Raw genomic sequence first — 17,877 nt, forward strand, 5'->3', positions numbered from 1 at the left:
GCAAAAAAAATTCAACAGGAGAATGCACCAAAAAAAAAGACTCATAACCAAAATAAAGCACAAGGCACACCAACATAGAGAACAGGCTGTAAACGAATGGTCAACACAATAAAGCCCGAAGGAAGCTAATTTATTTTAACGTTGTCAATGCAAATACGTTTTCATTCAAAGACTTCATCAGACATTACAATACATAATCCACTGGTTTTCCTTAAATATCATCCCCTAAAACTGTCAACCAATGTCATCTTTAATCCAATTAATGACATTATAAAAGACTTTACAGCCTGTTCTCTGTGTTGGTGTGCCTTGTGCTTTATTTTGGTTACTGTAGCAAAAACCAACTCTGTGGGGCTCCTAAATTCATAGGTGTTTACTAGGCTAATGACCACAATGGCCTTTTTAAGCCTTGCCATGCATCCCAAATCTCTGAGAAGTTCTGAGACCCTTGATAAGTGTAAGCATAGGCCTGGAAGATGAACCATTTACAGGTTATGAATAAATAAAGTCACCACCCAACAAGTTAATCCAATTAATAACAAACGTACTGAAACTGAAATAAAAACGAGATTAAACTTGTCAAGGAACTGTTTATTAAAATAAAAAAGGTAAAAAATGTAAGTGCTTTCACGGTCTAGCTAACTGCTTCATCAGACAACAGTCATAGAAACACAAGAGATTTTAAACAGGTAATCAACCAATCAAATCACCTCCATCAATATTAATTAATTACCTCTTAAAAATATATTACCTATACAAACAGCTTGAAACACAACATATTTTAAAAAACATGAAAAGCATATACAAAATATATCACCCAGGTCATGAAACCAATTTCAGTGTTGTAGTGTTCTGGCTTTCAAAAGAGTTTTAATCATATCTTATTGTTCAAGCCTGGAAACTTATCTGCTTGAAACAGCAGAATCCATCTTTTTTCTGTTGCCTCAGTGGTATTTGTTTACATCACCACCCCTAATCCCCTCAGAAATCACTTCTAAGACAAAAAAATTAAATGCATGACTGTTACCTTTTTTCTTTACATGTTGTGCTAAAGCACTAGTATCTTTTTCATTACAGATGTCCCTGCAGTGTTCTAATATTCTATCTTTGAACGTGTGGTTAGTTTTTTCCTATATAAAATCCATAACATATTGTACAATAACTAAACTATATAATATGTTTAGTCCTACAGTCAGCATAGAAATTAAAATCTATCTTAAAACCCATGAATGGATGTGTAAATGAACATCCTGAATGGATATAGTTGTATGCTGTAGAACTTCTACATGCATAGGTCCCCTGCCTATCTGACATCAATTCACCCCTCTCAATATGAGATCTATAGCATAAATGTCTCTTTAGTGATTTATTTCTAAAAGTAAAATGGGGTCCATCCCCTACAACCTCTTTCAATTCATCAACTGTAGTTAAAATTTTCCAATTTCATTTAATAACATCGTAAACTTTATTCACATTACTAGAAAATGGAAGAGGAACTCTTAAAACATTATCTGTTAGTTTCCTCTGCAATTCATCACTGTTTATTGCTTCCGTTAAATTTTCACCATAGTATGGTTTACATCTGGCCTCTCTTTCTTTCCATGCTTCTTTAATACATTCATCTATCTCTCTTACATTATACCCTCTGGTTATAAACTCTTCTTTCAACTTTGTTAGCGCTGACTTTAGCTTGGTGTCATTGTTATTTAACTGCATAATCCTATATACTTGTCCCTTTAATACATTCCATTTAACGTGTTTTGGGTGCATACTCTTATTGTGCAATAAATTATTCTTCCTAACTGATTTTCTATAGAGACCCATCTGTATATTATTCAAATCTGTCGTACTAATTTTTTCATCTAAAAATTCTATTCCATCATATGAATATATGTGAACTTCAAAAAACCTGTTGTAGGTAATTAAGCAATAAAATCTATCAATTTTTCAGCTGGTCCAGTCCATAGCATAAAAACATCATCCACAAAATGTACATACAATTTGATATAGCCATTAAAATATCATTTTGTAAAACATGATCAATTTCCCATTGTACTAAAGAAAGGTTGGCATAGCTATAGGCACAAACTGTTCCCATAGCTACACCAAACTTCTGTAAATAAAATTCTCTGTCAAAAACGAAAACATTATTTTCTAAAACCATCTCAAGTAAAATACATATTAAATTAGTTTTCTTAGAATCAATATTCCTAGCAGTTAAAAACTTCCTGACATTTTCAATGCCCCATTCATTAGGTATAACAGTGAATAATGATTCAATGTCCAGCGTAACAAAAAAATATTCATTATTCAAATGTTTCATTTTCAGGTATAATCTCTGTAGAAACATTGTAGTATCTTTCAAAATAGTATCGCACATATCTAAAAAGGGATGAAGATTCTTTTCAATATAAATAGACAAAGGTTCTGTTGACCAGCCCTTGCTGGAAACAATCTGGAGCATAGGTGGAACAATATAGTGTTTATGAATTTTCAGTAAACCATACATGTTAGGGATCAGGGGACATTCTACACTAAAATAATTAAATAGTGATTCATTGATTATACCTGTAAGCAGTAAATCAAAAACAAAAAAAGAAACTTAATCAATAATGCCTTTCGCAATGCTTTTTGACACATTAGTATATGTTTTATCATCATTCAGCAGCCGTTTCATCTGCTGTAAATACAAATCTTTGTCTAGGACAGCAATACCCCCTCCCTTGCCTGCAGGTCTAATTTCAATACTCGACATTTCCTTTAACTCATTTAGAGCTCCAGATTCTGCAAGAGAGATATTATAATAACTCGCAGTAAGTTTTTCAGAAAACATATCCCTAATTTGTTTATCACAACAGTCAATAAAAGCTTCAACCATGGGGGGAGGGGGTGGAATGTAAGTGCTTGGTTTTTCAAAAATTTCATAACTCTGTGTATTGTTTTTAAACATAGTTTTAGGGTTAGTGTTCTCCCAAACAATTTCAAGTCTTTAAATATTTCTCCTAAATTACCTTTTTGTGCAGGAGTAAAGTTCAGTCCTTTGGGCAGTAATGAAAGCTGCATTTCAGTCAAAGTATATGAAGAAATATTTATCACTAAACTTGTTACCGTCTCTTCCAAGTCCACTCCTGATTCTCTGGGTTGTTCGTGCTCTGTAGGTGTCGGGCCCTTTCTCCCTCTGCTCTTCAAATGCTCTCTTATAGGGAGCGGCTCCTTCAGTAAAAAACTGCTCACCATAACAATGGGTTCATTTGCTTTCAAATTTAAGGCTCCTGAAGTAGATGGTGAATTATGGTACCTTGTCATTCTTTGGCTGATGTTTAAATCTGTTTTTTTGTTGCTATTATTAGTTCTAGTTTGAGAATCCATCTCAAACGATCGCAAGCATTCATTTACTTCAGTGTTCTCTACTCTGTCCATTACTGAACCACTTCTAGATGTTACTTCCGCTTGTGTTGAAACTGAAGTGTCTTCTGGTATTTCTATTGGTTGTTTAGTTGCCACTCTATTTTCAGATCCTCTGCATAGTAAAGTGGCTTCACCCCTCTCTCTCTTTAGACTATGAAACAACTGCCCCTTTTTGAAAATCTTCCAAATTTCTCTGTAGTTTCCAGACTTTAACTGTTTGTAGTCTTTTGGCATACAAATCAATGCTTTCATATAATGTATGAAGCTTATCTCCCATAACTTCATTTGTAAATAAATCATACAGTTCATTTTGCAAGGCATAGATCTCATCATGCAGTTCTTTTTCTTGTGGGTGAAAAAAATCTATTAATAGCTGCATATATTGAACACTCAGTTTAAGGTTTAGGACTTGCCACTGCCTTGAGAGTTCTGGAGATGTAGCACCATAGCTTGGCATATTTAAAACCCTGAGGCCTCTTGGTACTATTCTATATTTTAAGCAGGCTTCGAGATGAAAGCATTACCATTGCAATCGTTTAAATTTATACAGCTTGTTCTCAAGTATCCTGTATTTCTCAAAAAAATCTTCATATGATTTTTCATCATGCACATTAGATACTGTTTGCGACATCACTCCATTCAGCAGTAATGGGTTAGTATTCAAGACAAGTAAATTATTGAGACTTTGATACTTATGCAGCCCAAATCCAGTCGATGGATTATATGCCAATTCAATTTGACCTTCATCTGTAACCCCTTCTGCAATGTTCAGGTGCTGAAATAACAGATAAAAATGTACAGATAAATAAAGTCACCATCCGACAAGTTAATCCAAGTAATAATAAATGTATTGAAACTGAAATAAAAACTGGATTAAACATGGCAAGGAACTGTTTATTAAATTGAAAAGGTAAAAAATGAAAATGCTTTCATGGTCTAGCTAACCGCTTCATCAGACAACAGTCATTGAAACACAAGAGATTTAAAACAGGTAATCAACCAATCAAATCACCTCCATCAATATTAATTAATTACCTCTTAAAAATATGTTACCTATACAAACAGCTTAGAACACAACATATTTTAAAAAACTTGAAGCATAAACAAAATATATCATCCAGTTCATGAATCCAATTTCAGTGTTGTAGTGTTCTGGCTTTCAAAAACGGTTTTAATGATATGTTATTGTTCAAGCCTAGAAATGTATCTGCTTGAAACAGCAGAATCCATCTTTGTTCTGCTGCTTCAGTGGTATTTTGTTTATTACCACCCCTAATCCCCTCAGAAATCACTTCTAAGACAAAAAACTTAAATGCATGACTGTTTCCTTCTTTCTTTACATGTTGTGCCAAAGCACTAGTATCTTTTTCATTACAGATGTCCCTGCAGTGTTCTAATATTCTATCTTTGAACATGTGATTCATTTTTTCTAAGTAAAATCCATACCATATTGTACAATAACTAAAAAATATAATATTTTTAGTCCTACAGTTAGCATAGAAATTACAATTTATCTTAAAACCCATGAATGGCTGTGTAAATGAACATCTTGAATGGATATAGTTGCATGCTGTTTTTATTTCAGTTTCATTTACAGGTTACCTCTGTTCATTAGAGACATAGTTGCCAATCCAGGGATGAATTTCCATTTTCCCATCTAATTGCCCAAGTTGCACTTGAATTGGGATAGGGAGGAACTCTACTTCACATGGATGGGGAGCCTGTTCCATAGATGGGTTAGTTTCTGGAATACATACCTATCTCTTCAGCAGGTCCTATTTATATCACAGGCAAGGTTTAAATCTTTAGAATGGGTAATTCTGGTGCTATGTGTTTTGTGGATATGCAAGAGGTCCATCAGAGAGGGGTCTGACAATGCCCAGTATGCCAGGCATAGCTCTCTCCTCAAAAGCCTGTAGGAGACAGAATACAGGGATAGGGCCTTGAGGCAGTCTGCATAGGACTTATTACTTACGCTCTGTATTCTTTTAGTGAGGAACTTCTTTGGATGTTCCAATTGTTGAATATGCCTGGTTAGGTACATACCAAAGTGGGCATTCTACTCAATGATAGGTCTGATGAATGCCAAATACAGTGGAACAATGACTTCTTTGGACTTAGATGCCATGCCTTTGTTTATAAGTTGTGCAACACAGAATAATCTCCTCACCACTGTAGACACATGATGATCAAAGGCTAAATTACTATGTGTTTCCCTAAGTCCTTGACTACTGGGTCATCTCTAAGGGGTGTGTCAATATGATAGTTAGCAGGGGTGGATGACTTCCCAAAGAATACTATTATCCATTTTTTGGTTTTTAGTTTTAGTCCATGGCTCTGACACCAGTTTTTTGTCTGTGTCAGCCCTTTTTGGAGAACATTTGTGTCAGTATGAGATTCAATGACAGCTCCTAATTTGCAATCATCTGCAAATTTAGTCAGCCAGAGATGAATGACATTGGTCTTGACTTCTGAGAAGTAAATGCCAAAAAGGAGTGGTCCAAGGACTTATCTGTGGCAGACTCCAATTGTGACTGGCCTCTTTGTAGAGGTGGACTCCCAATTCTAACTTTCTGGGTCCTGTCTGTCAGCCAGTTGGCTATCCATTGGGTGACATACGGGTTTGTACCTAACCACATGAGGTTGTCAACAATGCCCGAGTGGGGTATTGTGTCAAATTCCTTGGCCAAGTCAAGGTAAGCAGTGTTAATGACTTTGCCCTCATCCATTGCTTTGGTGATCTTCTTGAAGAAGTCCACCAGGTTGATTAGGTATGAGCTGCCCTTGATGAAACCAAACTGGAATGAGTCCATTGTGTGGAGGTTTACTATATCTCTATTGATCATCTCCATGATAATTCTTGGAGAGTACTAATTCTAACTGATTTGCAATCTTCTGTAAAAACAAACTTGAAATATGCTACAACAAAATTGCCAAGTTTGATACTAGTTCATCATGCCTTACGCATCACTATAAAGCTCTGCATACCCTTAGCTGGCTGAAACTCCCCCTCCACCTTTCCTACATTCAACTTATAACAGTACATAAATCATACACAAAAATTGCACAGCTCTTACCCCTTTAATCAACATATATTTTCCAAAAAGATCTCTTAGATCAGAAGAAAGACAACTTCTCACCATAAATAAACTGAATAAATCCCCTGGACAAAGCCTATACTTGTACTCAGTAGCAAAAAAAAAAAAAAAAAGGAACCTCTTACCTCTAACCATCAGATCTATATTTAACCTACCTACCTTTAAATGCTTCCTAAAAGAATACTTTACAAAATCTTGGACATGATCCTGTGCCAGTCCTGGCTGAACTTACTCACTATGCTTCACTCATCCCCTTCAACTTAAATCACACTTCACTACACTTTTCAGCCTCCCGCTACCTTACCTTATTGAGTTATTCTCTGAAAACCTTTCCTCTACCTCTTTCTCTTTCCTCCCTACTCACCTAAGCTACCTGAAGACACCCTACCCTGCACTTTTCTTATAATCTCCTACTCTCCATCCTTTTTCCTTCTTTCTTCTATAACCATAATATGAACACCTCTCTCATACTAAGACATCACCCAGTTTCCCCATACTGTTTCTAATCACGTAATATCTAATATCTTTTTAAATATCTCATTAGAATTGTCTCAGGTCACATTTATCACACACTAATCTATGTACCAAATGACTACTGAGTTTTTCCTCACATGTTTTCTCCAGCTCATGCTATTGTTTTTCATTGCACTCTACAGTGAAACATCTGTTCTATGTTTTTTCATTACAGCATTTTTCACTTTTACTTTTGTAGTGTAACATGATACTTTATGATTTAAAACATCTGTATTTGATGTTTTGTAATGTAACATGAGACATTGTGATTTGTGCTATTTGTACTTGATTTCTGAAAGGCTGTGATTGTGGAGCTTTTATCCCAGGACCTCTACTGAAAATGGACACTTTCTAGCCCAGTTGAACTTTCCAGGTAAACAAATGTCAAATAAATAAATCAATCCAAAATGCAACAATGCGGAATACAATATTAATAAAGTTGTCAAATAATAACTTTGTAAAACAAAACATTTGAGCACTGCAAAGGATCACTACCATAATTCCTACTTGCTATTTGCCTAATACTGTCTCATTTTGCTGACCACACTTCTTTTAACAAATGCTGCTACATACCTCAGATCCAGTGTACTGCAAGTTGACATTCAGCACTGACAAATGATTTTTAATTGCCCCCTCCTTTGTGGTAGCTCTGTCAGTTTTTAATATTTTCCACCATATTTTCAGTCTACCCACTTTGCATATCTTATAAACAGAAGGTTTACAATATGTTGCAGATTACCTGTAAGCTAGCATTATTCTACAGCTGTAAAACTGCCATTATGGAAAGAATTATGGAATATTTGTAACAAAATGTGATCACACAAGTCACATGCAAGCAATAAGACCTGATAGAGTGGGCACTATCAGACAAATAATTAACTCCCTTCCATTATTTCTGATTCCCAAAGCTCGACCCTGCAATGTCCATTATTTCCACAATAATGGCAACCCTCAGGGTCATTATTGCACTTATGCGATATGAGTTAACTTGTTTTTTATATGATTTTTTTAAACATTCAATGTAAAATTGCTCCACTGCTTAATGTTTCAAACTTCCTGTAGCATATGTATTTGTTTTTAGGAAGAAGGATATTACATGCAGAGTTATATAGGTATTTAATGTCTACACACACAGACACAAACACAGGCAGACACACAAACACACACACACACACACACACACACACACACACACACACACACACACTGAGCAATTTCTTTCTTAACTGAGTATATCTAATGTCTCAATAAAATGAAATGAACAAATGCATTAATACAGAGAAAAGGCACTGCAAAGTCCCCACCCCCAGCTGTCCTTAATTTCTTAATCTTGCTCAGTCCATTGACAATAATTGATTTTCTGGAAAATCAGTGAAGATTGCTATGTGCTATGAAGGCAGACAGTACAACAACATACTTCTTGTTATTTAGAAAATGCTGATGGAAAACCTTTTGCTCCATTTATTCATTAAGTGAATTAGGGTTGTATTTAAAACATGTGCCTGATTTTATGTCTTTTTCCTTCCTGTTTTGACAACTCAAAAGTTAAATGAAAAACTATGAAGAAACATATGGAGTTACATTCAGGTTTCAGCAGCAGCTGAAACTGCAGATGCCAGAAATAGTGCAAGGACAATGTATAATAATATTAGTAAAACAGGCTGCAGATATTAGACTGCCCAATAGAAGTAGCGATTTTGTGAGAATATCCATGCCTCTCAACTCACTGTGAGGAATTTTCCTAATTTTTAGTCTTAAAAGTGCATGTTCCACATTGCTCCAGGTTGAACTAGCCAGTTACACATTCATGGTTAAGACTTTTTTAACCAATAGCCATGGCGAATAATATCAATTCATCGATAGAACATTTTATCAGTTTAGATTATCTCATTATAATCATGCTGCAACATTCCTAAATTAAGTTGCTAGAAAGTGTTCCACACTTTGCCTGTTTGTTCAACATTATGAGATGATATGGAAAATTGAGAGCTATGAGTATATCAGACTGAGCTTAAAGGCTAAATTTACATTAAACAATTTTTTTCATCTAAAGATGTAGTTCTCTCTGTGACAATAGAAGGCACTGCCAGCCATGCTGAGAGAAGTAGGGCAGTGAATGTATGACTTGTTTCAGCACAGCTAGCTGGAATTTTATAAATAAGTATATGTCTTTTCTATATCAAACTGATTTGTTCATATACTTGTGCTGAAAATGTTATTTGTGAGGCTTGCCTGTGTTAAAATGTATCAACAGTGCATCCTGCTGGAATCAAAAGAAATGTACATGTATTACTGTAACTGAATTAAATGTATATGTTTTAATAGAGGATACTGGGATAGTAGAGGTAAACCAGCTAGATTACTTTAAGAAAAATAAGGGAAATGTAAATGAGTTGTTAAACCATTAAAGCGGTATCCCATAGTGCTGAACAGGATTGGTGACAGTGGGTCGGCAAGAAGCATTTGTTTTGTAAAAAGAGGGGAAACCCATGGCATAGCCATAAATATTTAGATGTGTATTGTAGCCGTCTAAGCTAAATTCCTGTCTCAGCTTCAAAGAGGGACACTGGATATTATATTTTATAGGGAGCAATCTCTGAGTATTGAGTATTCTGTTTTGGGGAACCTGATTAGAAAGACTGCTCACATATATTTCACTGTGCCTTGCTCTATCAAGTAAGTTATTAGGGAACAGTAATTCTCCTAGGTTCAGTCAGGAATATAAGTGAAGCTTAGTTTTGAGATTGTTTTTCTTTATTTGTATGAGTCTGTCCATCAATGTTATTTTTAATATTCCTGTGATTTGAACTCTGTGGTTTACTGTAAATATATATTCAGTATTTCATGCTCTTTTCTTATTTATTATTAAATATGTTTTAAACTTTTATTGTGGCTTGTCCTTTTAGAAAGTACTTAACCTTTGAGAGTGTTTATATTTATTTGGTGACACTGTGTGGGTCACTCCAGAAAGCTTAGCTGTCTTGGTCAGCTACTACCATTTGTATTAGTATTAATATTGCACAATATAATTAGACACCCTTTGTTAAGGGCTTAGAGTAGCTGATTTTGGTATTTCTGGTGGTGGTTATAACTACCTTATACTCTGGATAGAAGGGGGCAGAGCAGGTAAATCTGTGCCAGCCTTTCCCAAGTGTTTGTGTGTGTGTGTGTGTGTGTGTGTGTGTGTGTGTGTGTGTGTGTGCGTGCATGTGTGCATGTGTGCATGTGTGCGTGTGTGCGTGTGCGTGTGGAAAATCAAATCTCACAGTGTATGGGTGTCAACTACTTGGGACACTGATCTTACAGAGAGGGTGCTGCAGGACTTGGCTGAACACTCCAGCCAAGGACCTAACCCTACAGCTGTACCAGTGGGGATTCTTATTGGGGCCCTGGGAAAGCTGAGTGTGTGCTCTGTGTCCTCTTAAGGGAAATTATGCTTGAGGCAGAGAGGTCTTCATCTGGAAATACTGAGTATATCCATTTGTATTCCAAATGCATGTCCCTCTCCAGTGTCAGTGGTGAGGATTCAGGCTCCTTGATTACAGGACCAGCATGGGGCTGTCACACTCTGATTGAAAAGAAGTTGGCTTTATTCAGAATTCTTGATTTAAAGAAGTTGAGAGGTATTAACTTATCAAATGAGTCTCTCTCTCACTCAATGAATTTTTCTCTGTCTCTTTCTCTCTCTCTCACACACACACATGAATACACACAAACATACACCTAAACACACTTTACTTTACACATTATCTAAGCTCTGATAATTAACTGAAATGCCCACTGAAATGTAGTATACCAAGAAATCCCATGGGAAAACATTGTGCTTCTTACTCAGTTTACGGTTCTGTTTTTGATAAGTAAAAGTGTGATTACTGTAGATTTGTGTGTGTGTGTGTGTGTGTGTGTGTGTGTGTGTGTGTGTGTGTGTGTGTGTGTGTGTGTGTGTGTGTGTGTGATAAGAAACACATTCTGTAAAATGCTATTGACTGAGATGCCTTCTTTAGTTTCTGATTCATCACTATTGCTCATGTGCAGTCAGACAAATTGCTACAATAGTAACTGGTGAACAGTCCTACTAACTTCCTAGAAACATTGCAGTGGGTCTGGAAGCTGAAACAAAAAGCACTGGAGAACTGTGGAAAAGTGAGTACTTGTTTTTCAAAACATTGCTGCTTGATTTATATTATTGATAAAACAGATAATATGGTGCTAATTTAGTAGACTGAAGTCCATCTCATTAAAAATGTTTGCACTGTGTCATTTTCTAGTTGTTGATTTCTCTGCGCCACAGTGCAAATATATGAGTGAACATCCACACAGTGTTTCTGTAGCTGGCTGTTTCAAGAAAAATGTCAGTAACACCTATGACTATGTTGTACATTTGGCTTTTACTGATGACACATTAGCAATCTCTCTAGAAGATTTTTAAAAAATATATTTATCTGCATAGTACGAGAGGGAACTGAGACCATCTAGTAACTTGTTTTCTTTCTACTCAGTGTACATTGTGCATAATTTTACATAGTGTGCACGTGGTTGTTGAAAGTAATTATGCTTCTGTTCTTCTTTCTGGGTTTTGTTACAGCAAACCACAGTACATGCTGTGTCTTGGTTTCACTAGTGTTTTATTAAAATGCATATCATAATGAGAGACCTTAAAGCAGCATCACAACAAAGATAACATACAGGAAAAAAAGAAAAACAGCAGAAAAAAATACAAAGATCAGAAGAAAGTAATAAACTATAAACAAAAACTCAGCAACATATAAAAATCAATCCATTCACAAAGCCACCCCACCCCAGAACTATCTTCTTAAAGAACAAAGAACATTAAGCCAGAAAAATTGCTTCCTGAACATAAATACAGACAAGCCTTTTATATGAGCCACTGTGCACCAAGCAAAATAAAGTCTGCTTGTTTAACCATCTAATTCCTAGGAAGAGAGTAAGCCCTATAAACTGCTTGTCAGTAGTAAGCAAAAAAGAAAAGGCAATTAACACGGCCCAAAAAAAAAAAATTATTTAGGAGTCTAAAAGACAGAGTCTTATAGCTTTCAGATTTATGTGATTTCTAGGGGACCATACCCACAAAAAAAAAAACTGTTTTAAGTTTCCACTTTTTGGACTCAGAGTTATACAATTTTAATCATTTGTTTCATGCTTGTGAGTTAACAAAAGGAAGCCATCCAAGCACAAATACTACTCGTTAATGAAGTCTTATATAACATTCCAAAATACCTCATAAGTGCTATGCTTTCAGATCTGAAAACAAGCACTCTGTGTACTGTACTAAATCTTTCATTGTTTCAAGTAGAGGATGGTTGGCTGTTAAAGGAGAAACGTACCCACAGACTGAAAAATACATGTTGATTTCATCATGTGTTGATGTTTCCTACATTTTTATACCACGTTTGGACTCTATATACATTTTTTATATTTTGAAATATAATTCCAGAGTCTGCCCATATGGGGTCCAGCATCTTGATTTAGTCTACTTGTAGGTATCCCAGAGGCTTTAACATATTGGATCTATATTATTTCATCAAAACTCCAATTCCACAAACAAATATTCATCAACCCCTATTCAGAGAACTACCTTTTCATCAAATGCACAAATAAGCAAATGGTTTCCCAGGTAACTAATTTAGTAGGCCAACATACCGAGTGATACACACAGCAGTATAACAAACCCACCAAACTGGGAGGGGGGATACGCCACCCACACCCCCTCTACTTATATATACTAACTCCAAAATCAAACTACAGTGGAGAAAAGGGCAAATTTCCACCTGTTGGCCAACTAACTCAGTGCCCTAGGAAAACAGATTGCTGATCTGAACTTTCGATAAAAGGATGTTTGCTAAATAGGGTCAATGAATAGCTTTTCGTGGAATTGGAGTTTTGATTCACTAATATAGACCCAAAAAATTACATCATAGTCCCTAACTCCTGTCAATGCATTGCGTTTACATGTGTTTTTATATATATCCTGCTTTTTTTTAGTCAGTCACTCAGGTTTAATTACCATTTCTTGCTTTTTAATGACTACTTAAAAGACAAACTGGGATAATCACACAAAACAATATTCTCAGTGCCTGTTACTTCTTTTTCTTTTTAAAGGGACTATTTTTATTTTTTTTGTTATGCCTGTGTAGAAGTCCTTAATCTCATCCCCCCTTCCCCTAAACACCTTCCCTTTGGATCTGTCAAAGAGGCAAATTTGGGATGTTTGCTGCTGTGATATATAACAAAATTCATGCGTTGAGAATAGTATTCTCTGTTTGTCTTTTAAGTAGTCATTGAAAAGCAAGAAGTGGCAATTAAACCTGACTAAATGAAAGCAGGATGTATGTGAAAACACGTGACAGGAGCTTAGGGGCTATGATGTAATATTTTAAAGCCAAACACTGCATTGTGGGGTATCCAGAGGTAGACTAAAAAAATCAATATGCCGGACCCCATGTGGGCAGACTCTGAAATTACAATTAAAAATCTAAAAAAAAGTACATGAGTCCAAAAGTAGTGTTAAAATGTAGGAAACATCAAGACTTGATAAAATAAATATGTTTTTCAGTCTGTGGGTGTGGCTCTCCTTTAAAAGGTCTTCAACACAAGCATTTGTTGACTTCAGAAAATCAGTTTTCCAAAATTTTGCAGTGACATTTTTGTATGCTGACTGATTGTTGTGGAGATGGTTAACAAACTTAGATGTTGCCCATTTAATAGACTGCTATTATTTGCAGCTGCCTTTGGGTATTCTGCTTCCTAGATGTTGTGTTTGTTTATAGTGGATGTTTTAATAACTGCTTCCTGTGTTAATGCTGTATGATGCCATTTGCCATGCATTTAAATAATCACATAATCTCACTGATCTCACTGCATAATTCCCTGTTCTGAAGAGTATGTCTGCCACATTGCTATCCTATCTCCCATCTCTAAACTCTTGGAAAGGTGCATCCAACTTCAACTCCTACCATATCTCATAGATAACAACCTACTTTCTCCTACACAACATGGATTCAGACCAAATCACAGCACTATGACAGCACTCCTCTCCTTTCTAGAAACTGTAAATAGCACCCGAGACTCTGGCCAAATTGTCTCTACCCTTCTACTTGACCTCTCTAAAGCCTTTGATACTATATCACATAGTCTGCTTCTAACCAAACTCTCCAAACATAACCTGTCTTCCTCTACTTTGAACTGGTTCTCTAGCTACCTATCTAATAGACATCAAGCAGTCAAATGGAAAAAGGCAACCTCCTCATTTCTTAACACCCGACTGGTGTCCCCCAAGGCTCCATATTAGGTCCCCTCCTTTTCAATATATTTATAAATGATTTCCACAAAGCTATCCCTCTTTCCAATATCATCCAATATGCAGATGATTCGACCATTATCTGCACTGCCTCAACTATCCCTACTCTCATAAAGCTAACTCAGGATGCTTTTTCTACCATTGAACTATGGATGAAAACAAATCACCTAGCACTCAACCCCACTAAAACCAAATTAATGATATTCACCCCCTCTAAACTCAACTCTCTCAATACAAACTCATTCTCTATTACTAATGAGAATAACACTCCACTGGAACTAGTGACAGAGACCAAATTACTTGGAGTCCAAATTGATAACCAACTAAAATTCAACTCCCATCTACAACTAAATATTAAAAAAAACCATCAAAAACTAGGGATGCTCTATCGACAAAAAAACTACCTTACAACTGCCACTAAAATCACTCTCTCTACTTCCTTTCTTATTCCCTCCCTTCTATATGGAGCTCCACTACTAAATAATCTACAAATCTCCCTGATAAAACAACTTTCCTCCTGCTAGAATAAAATCGCCAAGTTTGCTACCAACCAAAAGTCTTACACCCACAATTGCTCCTCTCTCCAACAACTAAAATGGCTAGAACTACCCCATCAGCTCACCTATACACAACTATCCCTTGCTCATAAACTTATTTTCAACCCCTCCCTCTGTCCCTCCCTCTCTTCTGTGTTTAAAATGCACATACCTGATAGAATATTAAGGTCCAACAACCAAAATCTATTAGAAGTGTACAAACCAACCTGTCCACCTGCAAATATCTTCTCTCACATGGGTTAGCTTGCCTCTGGAACTCCCTACCTTCATCTATCCGTACTACCTCTAACCATTTTATGTTCAAAAAATCTCTTCATTCACATCTACTTTCCCAGTGGGAATGCTCTTGCTCCCACCCTACTTAACTACACTGAATATCCCCATTTCCCCTTACTCCTGCTTACACCCTTGATTTCTCTCTCTCATTATCCATAACTCCCACTTCCCTGTTTATTACTACTGAATATGTAAGAATACTCTACACTCTCATATGTTGAACTCTCTTTATGAAATAACTTTAGTAGAATTTTGAATTTATGTATAATCCCTTCTAATCTGCCATCAGTTTTTAACAGTTACATTAATTGTAATTGTTGTGCATTGCATTTGTATTTGTCTACTGTGATTTTAATAATGTTTAAATATGTCTAATACCTACTGTAATCTATATTGTCTGGAGCTTTTCTCCCCAGGACTCCATTGAAAACGGGTTCATTTTGGCCCAATGGACTATCCTGGTAAACCAACTGCAAATAAAATAAATAAATAAAATAAATATAATTTATACACTACAAGTAACCTTAAAAAGCATATACTTCATACACTGTATTCATTTCATTTTATGCTTGTGCGATTACTTACTGAGGTGTAGTTTCCTCTCTTCATCTTCTATTAATTTAAGAATGTTTAAGAAGACTGAAAGATATAATGGGCACAATATTAGTTCATTGTTGAAATACCATCAGACTACATTTTTTACTGACATTGAAAAATCATTTTTCTCATTTGTTGCTTGTTATCAGCTTTGATACTGGATTATTGATGAACTGCTTTGTGCATACTTACAGACATTTGCTTTTATATGTCAGCTGGTCTCATGGACATTAAAGTTTATTATTTAATGCATTCTGCACATTATTCACACAGTTCTTTTAGTAACTGTTTAATTATTTATGCTTTATGCCTATCTCTTGACTTTCCTAAAGTAAAAAAAACACAGTATATTCTGTCTTAGATTTTTTCTCAGGCACAATGCTAAGCTTATTGAGCAGTCTAATAGGCTCGTTGTGTTAGTGCGTGCGTGTGTGTGTGTGGGGGGGGGGATGCTTGTGAACATGTCTGTGTATGTTTTGGTGTGTGTGTGTGTGTGTGTGTGTGTGTGTGTGTGTGTGTGTGTGTGTGTGTGTGTGTGCATATGTATGTATGTGCTTGTGGATGTGTGTGTGTGTTTGTGTGTGCATATGTATGTATGTGCTTGTGGATGTGTGTGTGTGTGTGTGTGTGTGTGTGTGTGTGTGTGTGTGTGTGTGTGTGTGTGTGTGTGTGTGTGTGTGAATCTGCATCAAGGGGCAATAGTGTCCCTCACAAAACAAAACAAAACCACTTAAATTGTATTTTTAATTTTGAGAGAAACAGAAAGAGTTAATAAATGAATTGATGGTTTACTGGCTACAAGTTAACAAATAGCAGGCTAAGTGCAAATACTACCATTTAATGCAGTTTCATGTGATATTGCAGAGCTCTTTATAAAGTGCTGACCTTTACGAAATGAGAAATACTCAATATAGCAGGCCATACTTTGCTTCACCTGGGCATTAGCTGTTTTAACACAAGTTCTTTTGCCACTAAACTCTGATGAATGTATGGCAACTGAATTGTTCTATAGTGAAGTGCATGGACTGGGCTTACTTCATTACTCAGCCTAAAGACTGTTAGCTAAAATATTATCACCTAAATATCCTTTGTAGAGAAACATTAGAACAGTGTGCATGTCTAATAAACTGCAATAATTTTGTTTCACTAAAAAAAAATACACAGAAATTGCACCTTATACCATTTATATGGTCAAAGTATTATGTAACATCTGCTTGATGGCAGAAGATGACAATACACCTGTCTAGTTTGCCCTCTTATACTGCAAAATGAATACAGTAGATTCCCTCTTATCCAGTTTCACTGGGACCGGACTCTAGGCTGGATAAACAAATGACTGGTTAATCAGAAAAAGCATAAATAATAACATTTATAGGTTACAAATCAGCTAGAATAACATGATTTGTGCTAGTATGCATTTTTCTAATCAATATGAAGTCTAAAACTGAAATGTCTGTTATTATTTAGCCTACAGGAGGCAGACATGCTGTTCTTCTCTGTTGTCTTTTACTAGGGCTGTGGCAGAAATTTGATGGCCGGTTAAAGAGGAGGCCAGTTAAAGATAGGCCAGATAAGAGAGAGAGTCTACTGTACAAGCATTTCCTTAACATAGACCTTGTCAGAAAGAGTTACTTTGTTAATTTATTAATCATCTGCCCTGAATTTTCATTCACTCTGCAAGTACATTTAGAAGACTGACCTTTTGCCCATCTTTTAAAACAATGTTTTAGCTTTCAAATGCAGTTATGTAATTAGCTCATTTGCCTACCAGATGTTAGCAATTGTCTCTACTAGGACAATTACACAGAACATTAATTTTTTATAAATAATCTCCTGTCTAGCTGGCACTCACTGCAAACTACCTAACCTACAAATCTTAAATGCTTCACTCTGTGCATATGTAAAAGTTTGCATTAATGCATTAACTGGCCTATGATGAGCCTACCTTCAATTTATAGCCTCTCATTCTGTTGGTTTTATATCAGGTATATTGTAGCCCATAGTTTAATATCAGATATTGTAACATTTACAGTCAGTTTAGCTGTAAACTATTGGAACTTAGCCTTATTTTAGTATCCATCCAGACTTATGAGTAGCAGCTGACTTCGAC

At 35.8% G+C, this 17,877-nt stretch overlaps 1 protein-coding gene across 1 annotated transcript; it reads right to left on the minus strand.

Annotated features, from left to right (window-relative positions):
- Positions 1–599: 599 nt before the first annotated feature.
- LOC122799076 lies at positions 600–15,812 on the minus strand. Its single transcript, XM_044068029.1, has 2 exons — positions 15,756–15,812; positions 600–4,183 (listed from the first exon to the last, which is right to left on the minus strand). Exon 2 carries the CDS (start codon positions 3,739–3,741, stop codon positions 2,770–2,772), a length of 972 nt encoding a protein of 323 aa, XP_043923964.1. The 5' UTR covers positions 3,742–4,183; positions 15,756–15,812; the 3' UTR covers positions 600–2,769.
- Between the last annotated feature and the right edge of the window lie 2,065 nt (positions 15,813–17,877).

Source organism: Protopterus annectens, chromosome 1.part0, assembly GCF_019279795.1.
Source record: "Protopterus annectens isolate FY-2018-M chromosome 1.part0, PAN1.0, whole genome shotgun sequence".
NCBI classification, from domain to species: domain Eukaryota; kingdom Metazoa; phylum Chordata; order Ceratodontiformes; family Protopteridae; genus Protopterus; species Protopterus annectens.

Excerpts from the sequence above, each read along its gene's own strand:
- LOC122799076 (XM_044068029.1), bottom strand. The coding sequence starts at position 3,741 with ATGATGAGATCTATGCCTTGCAAAATGAACTGTATGATTTATTTACAA.